We start from the raw sequence: 5,972 nt of genomic DNA, 5'->3' as shown, positions 1-5,972 counted from the left end.
ATAACACAGAACACAAAGTTTTGATTTTCAATACATCAGGTAACTTGTTCATGGCTAACTGCCATTGCTTTTTGGAAATCAAAATGGTGCTTACAATACTGTCACAAAGCACTCAAAATTCGTGTTCGAATTTGACATTCAGATCTAACAAGTCTCTTAAAATTATCAGCTAAAAAAATTGAGCAAAGAATTTTATATTACCTCTCTGGAAGAAGGTGCAGTTCTTGGCACAAAAATTGGAGAGTGCTGGGTATGGCTGAACGACAAGACATGTATTCTATTACACCTTTTTGGTTCACCCAAGAAGGCAAATAGAACAACAATAGAAAAACAAATTAAACGGCAATTAAATAAAGACTACTTTCTTGAACATTCTTATTTGATTAAGTCTGGAAATTACATGAACATTACTATAATAAACTTTTGAATAAAATGATATGTGTGATAGGTTTAAGAAGACCATGCGTAGATTAGGGCTTTGGGCTGGACAGCCTGTTCTGAACAGACATGCAAGACACCTCCTTGAAAACCAAGGACTGTTTACAGCGTCGAACAGGGCCATGTCGGCACTTCCAGAAGAAAACCAACATTTTTCCTGAGTCACAATCTGAAAAATGAGGAAAAGGCGAAACTTAAAAATAGCGTAACGCATACTGCAATCTACTCAGGTGAGACTGACAAGCGCCTTACCTTGCTTGCTCAAACGACGTAGACCGTATCCCTGCACGCCGAGATCTGGGCCTCCTGGAGGATTCTGAGACGCGGTCCCATCGGGATGCCCATCTTCTGCAGGCGCTCCTCCGTGAGGTAAGGCAGCTCCACCATGCCGACGCGCTCCTGCTCGAATGCGCCCGCGTATTTCTGCAAGCGAAGAGACGATCGGGTTATTGGAGGTTGCAAAATAGGGGTCGGGGGCGACATCAGGACATCAGGATCGGAACGGCCGTCGCATTTACCTCGTAGCCGAGCTTCTTTAGAAAGATTCTGAGGAGGGGCGGCTCATCGCCGAAGAACTTGGTGAGCTTCTTGACGCGAGACGGGTTGGTGATGGCGGCCGGGTCGCGCAGCCGGTCCTTGCGGGGGTCCTTGTCGGCCAGCAGCTGGTTCAGCCCCCGGGGCACGGACTGCGACTGCGAGCGCGCCGCGATCATGTTGGTCTGCGTGCGCAGGCTGGCCATCTCGCTCCGGATGTGCTCCATCTCCTGCAGCAAGGAGGGTAGAGGGGCTCTCAGCATCACCGAAACGGGGGAAAAGAGGGAGAGGGGGAGGGGGTAGAGTTCTCAGCCGATTATTACTGTCCTTACCCTTATCATGAGGTGCTGCGTCCGCATCTCCGACGACAGGTGGGCGACACTCCGGGCCAGCGTGACGACGTGCGACTCGAGGCGCTGAAACCTTTTGTTGATGCCCTGCAGAATGGAAAACCGGGGTTAATCTCGGAAAAACATAATGACACAGGCGTCCTCTCTGCGCTGTAGATAGCCAGGTGGGGGGGGGGGGACTTTGCATCCTGGTAGAGACGGTCTTGGGGACAGTCTGAAATATTTTTCCAGGAATTAAGAACTTCAGAATTGTATCTCCTCTCTCGTGTGAGGGGCAAAACGTACCTCAAAGTCGCGAACCTTCTTGCGGTCGTCGTGGCGGCGGCGGTCGCGGAGGTCGCGGACCGGCCGGCTGGACACGGAGCTGGGCAGCGAGGACAGGCTGCCGTACAGGCGGCGCTTGTTGACGCGCGGGTCCGAGGGCTGGTAGCGGGCGCGCTGCTTGCGCACGCCCAGCAGCTTCAGCACCTCCGAGTACATGCCCTCGAGGCCCTCCAGCTGCTTCCGGATCGCCCGGTTGTCGGACGCGTCCACCGTCGTGCTCATGTCCTCGTCGTCCTCGCTCGTGTTGTTCTCCTCCGTGTTGGTGGCGCCGTCCAGCATAGAGTCCAGGTCGAGCGCCACGCCGTCCTCAAGGCCCAGCGCCGCACCTGCGCGAGGAAACAGGGAGGTGTGAATCGGGGGCCTCTCCGGGGAGCTGCCGGATAAGGAGGGACGCTCGCATCACGCGCCAAACTTACTCAGGGGGATCTTGCCGTTTTTGGCCGCCATCTGCAGCTGCTCCTTCTTCTTGTGCCCCAGCTGCTTGCCGGGCCTCCAGCCGCGCGCCGACGCAGACACCTGGCCGCCGACCCGCTTGGTGCTCGCCGACAGGCCGCCGCCGTGGATACCCTTCCGGCTGCCGAACTCCATCAGCGAGTAGTCCGGTTTAGTTCCATAGGGCAAACTGCGACTTGCCAAACTTGGTGTCAAGAAATCAATATTGTAACCACACGTCACATACTCGAGGTGGATGAAAAGCCCCTGTAGTTATTACTGTACCGCATAACAGGCGTGTGGGCGAGTTGCCTACTCACCCGGGGCCACAGGCCACAGGGCAGCAGGCAAAGCCTATTCAGCCGACACGCGTCCTTACGGTACAACATAACTACAAAATAGCACAGGATTTTCTAGCCACCTGTTACAACATTGTAATTTTGTATCCGGAACGCCTGCTCACCTCTGCGAGTGGCCGTAGCGCACGGTGGCGCGGGGTGAGGCTCCTGGCGACGACCCTCCCGGAGACAGCGGGGGCAGGGGCGGCGTCATAGACGAGATGCTCTCGCTTAGGGTCGAGTTAGCTCCCGTCGTGTTTCCGAGCGAGTTGTCCAGGATCTGGCGCAGCTCCGACTCCACCATGTCAACCCACTCGCACGAGTGGCCACCTGAAATGAAGAACCATCCTGTAAGTAAGCGCCCCTCGACGTTTCTATCAGATATTCTAATTTTGGGCCAAAGGGAGAGTCTCACCAGGCGTCTGTCCGTGAGGTGTGGTGGGCAGCTCGGAGCTCGTGTCCAGGCACTGCTGCCCCAAGGCTCCCGAGATGGCGCTTGCCTTGCTGCGCGTGCCGCTCGAGTACACGGTGCTGCCCCGGCCGGAGTCAGACTGCGACTGCCTGGACAGCGGCCCCGTGCCCGCCTTGTCGTAGTCCGAGCTGGAGCTGGGGTTGCTGCCAGCTGAGCCGGGGCCGGTCGGCGCCGCGGACGCCGTGTCCCCGCGGCCGCCGCGCTGCCTGTCCGCCACGAAGCCACCCTCGTCGTCGTCGTCCTCGTCGGCACGCTGCGAGGCGCGGCGCACCTGCGGGGCGGCGGGCGTGCTCGCGGTTTGCTGCTGCTCGGCCTGGGCCGGGGCGGGCGCCGGCGCCGTCCTGCCGTAGGGGTCCTGGTCGACGTACATCTCGTTGGGGTCGACGCGCTCCACCGTGCCGTCGGGCTGGTAGTGCTCGCGCTTGCCCTGCTGACCCTGCTGGCCGTCGTTCTGACCCTGGTGCACCACCTGGTAGAGGCCGCCGCCGTACGTCACGCTCTTGGGGGTCTCCTCCGCCTGGTGCGAGGGCGCCGGCGCCTTGGTCTGGCCGTACACGCTCTCCGCGCCACCCTCGCCGGGCTGTCCTGGGCCTGGTCCGGGACCCTGCCCCGGGGCCTTGGTCTGGCCGTACATGGGCTGGCGCATTACCATGTACACGCCGTGCTCCCGGAGCAGCGTCTGCGGACTCGACACGGCCGCGTTGCTGGAGCCCTGCTGCGGCCTCAGCTGCTGCTGTTGGTGTTGCGGGTTCGGGGTCTGTTTGGTGGGCGTCCGGTTGAGGTCCTGCGGGTAGCGCTGGTAGATCGGCTCGGCGTGCATGGCGTGGGGCATGGGGACGCGCTGGTAGGGTGAGTTGGCGGGCACGCCTACCGGCACGCCCGCAGGCACGCCCGTCTTCCCGTAGCGGGCGGCCGTGCCGTATGCGCTCTCCTCCTCGGCGAGGCGGTAGGCTGGCCCGCCCGGGCCGCGCTGCGCGCTCAGTAGGTGCGCGGGGAGGTGCTGGTAGTCGTCCTCTTTCCGCCCTGTCCTCTGTCTTGGGGTGGTCGGCGTCCGGGTCGTCTGGCCGGCGTCCTCCATGCCGTTGTAGCGCGTCGCGGCCTGCGGTGTTTGCGGGTGTCCTTGCTGTCCCTGCTGGCCCTGCTGGCCCTGCTGGCCCTGCTGGCCCTGCTGGCCCTGCTGCTGTCCGGCCTGCGGTGTCGTCCCGTTGGACGGCAGGTTGTTGAGCGCGCTCTCCACGTCGCCCGCCTCCTTGCTGCCCTTGCTGCCGAAGCGGCTCGAGATGAGGTCCTTGATGGAGTGGTACGTCCTGGAGGACAGCCCCTTGCCGGACGACGCTTCCTTGGCGCCGTTACCCACGCCGTTGGCCGCCCCGTTGGCCACACCGTTGGGCGTGGACTCGGGCCCGGTCGGCGTGCTCGTGGCGCTGGGGTCCGCCGTGATGGCGTACATGTCCTGCTGCTGGAGCTGGCGCGCGGTCGGTGTCATAGCGGCCTGCTGCTGCTGCTGCTGCTGCTGCTGCTGCTGCTGCTGCTGCTGCTGCTGCTGCTGCTGCTGCTGCTGCTGTTGATGCTGGCGCTGCTGCTGCTGCCGCTCGATCTGCTGGCGGGACCTCGTCGGCGAGTCGCTGACCGTCCAGGTCCGGGGCATGGCGCTGGGCGTGCTGCAGGCAGACGTCGTGCAACCACAAATGAGCAATGGGCGTTTTTGGAGAAATTGTCATGAAACGAGGGAAGGAGGCGGCGCAGCGGCGCACCGCCCCTTAAAAGGGAACAATACGCGTACGGGGAATCAAAGGGAGTTGAAGATGGGCCGTAGCGCGTGTGATGAGTCGGGGCGCGGCTTTGTTCGCGATCTCCCGGCCCCGCGGCGGCAATCAGCTTTTTTCTAGCCCCTCTCCTCCGTGGAGAGGAGTGACTCACGCAGAACGGTCCCGCCGCCATTCCGCGCGCGTCTCGCTTCCCTTTTGGCGACAGGATGCACGACTCACCTGCCGTAGATGGACTCGTGGGTGGTGGTGGAGCCGGGATGGTACGAGACGGGGCGGGGCTGGCCGAGGGGCTGGTTGGAGTCCTGCGTCACGTGGAGCGGCTGAGCCTGCGGAGCAAAGGGTCTCGGGTTCATCCACTGCAACCTCACGTTGTTGTTTTTCTTTTGAAAACAAAAAAATACTTCTAGCGTGAGTCGTGTTACTGTACCTTGTACACAACGTGACCCATCGTGTCGAGCGCGTCGTGCGAAGACGCCATGCTGCCGAAGCCGTGTCCGAGGCCGTGGGGCTGGTGTCCGAGGCCCTGTCCGGCGCCCTGCTGGTGCGACGCGCCGCCCAGGGCGTGCCCCCGCAGCTCCACGTCATGCTGCATGCCGCCGCCCTGCGGAAGGAGGACAAGTGTTTCGGTAAGGACGAGCGACCAGCTTTGGCGCGTAAAGTAACCGCAAAACAAAACTAATAAAGAAAATCCCACTCACGGCCTTCTTCTCCTCGGTCCAGGCCAGGGACCGGGAGGGGGCGTCCGGGGCGATGGCGGTGGCCGACTTGGGCCGCTTCTTGTACTCGTGCAGGATGGGAATCTTGGAGTCCTTGTCGGAACCGCTGAGGATCACCTCCCGCTCGATCTGGAACCGTCGTCAAAGGGGAGCTCGTTAGGGCGCGTGCTCGTCAAGGAGGAGGGGCCGGGCGAGGGCCGGCGAATGGTCCTGAGCTTGGGCAGGCCGCCGGCGCGCTCGGGGTTGTGACCCCGCGGGGGGCCTCGCCTCACCGCGGCCGAGGCCCAGCCGCGGTCCTGCGGAGGAGGAGAGCGGTCTGAAACGAGATCTGCGCTGCAGCTCGTGATTAATTGATTCGGACGCAGATATCCTTTCAATTCATGCGTCGTCGCCCGGGCCGGCCGGCCGGCTAGAGCCGGTGATTGATTGACTGATTGCATGCGAGCCTGATGGATTGGTCTCAAGAACCGTTTCGCCCAGCTCGGCGCGGCCCCGCCCGGCCCCGCCGCCCCCGAGCTTCTTGAACCTGTACGTCACCGCCCGCGACCGTCGGCCTGAAAGTCTCTGCGCGCCCGCTGGGAACATTCTCACGCCCCCCC

The 5,972-nt window shown here is 61.8% G+C and overlaps 1 protein-coding gene across 1 annotated transcript; it reads right to left on the bottom strand.

The window, feature by feature from the left end:
* Positions 1 to 6: 6 nt before the first annotated feature.
* On the bottom strand, positions 7 to 5,511 carry LOC113209685 (histone-lysine N-methyltransferase 2D-like; the record flags this gene model as incomplete). Its single annotated transcript, XM_052276513.1, has 11 exons — positions 7 to 607; positions 691 to 861; positions 957 to 1,202; positions 1,305 to 1,409; positions 1,608 to 1,972; positions 2,063 to 2,283; positions 2,542 to 2,746; positions 2,832 to 4,549; positions 4,877 to 4,983; positions 5,085 to 5,258; positions 5,356 to 5,511. Coding segments are annotated over 10 exons (3,459 nt in total), but the record flags the coding sequence as incomplete, so codon positions are not given.
* Between the last annotated feature and the right edge of the window lie 461 nt (positions 5,512 to 5,972).

This window comes from Frankliniella occidentalis, unplaced genomic scaffold, assembly GCF_000697945.3.
Source record: "Frankliniella occidentalis isolate FOCC.00 unplaced genomic scaffold, Focc_3.1 Scaffold3262, whole genome shotgun sequence".
Classification (NCBI taxonomy): Eukaryota; Metazoa; Arthropoda; class Insecta; order Thysanoptera; family Thripidae; genus Frankliniella; species Frankliniella occidentalis.
Note: the sequence above shows the minus strand (reverse complement) of the source record. Positions and strands in the feature narration are given on the sequence as shown.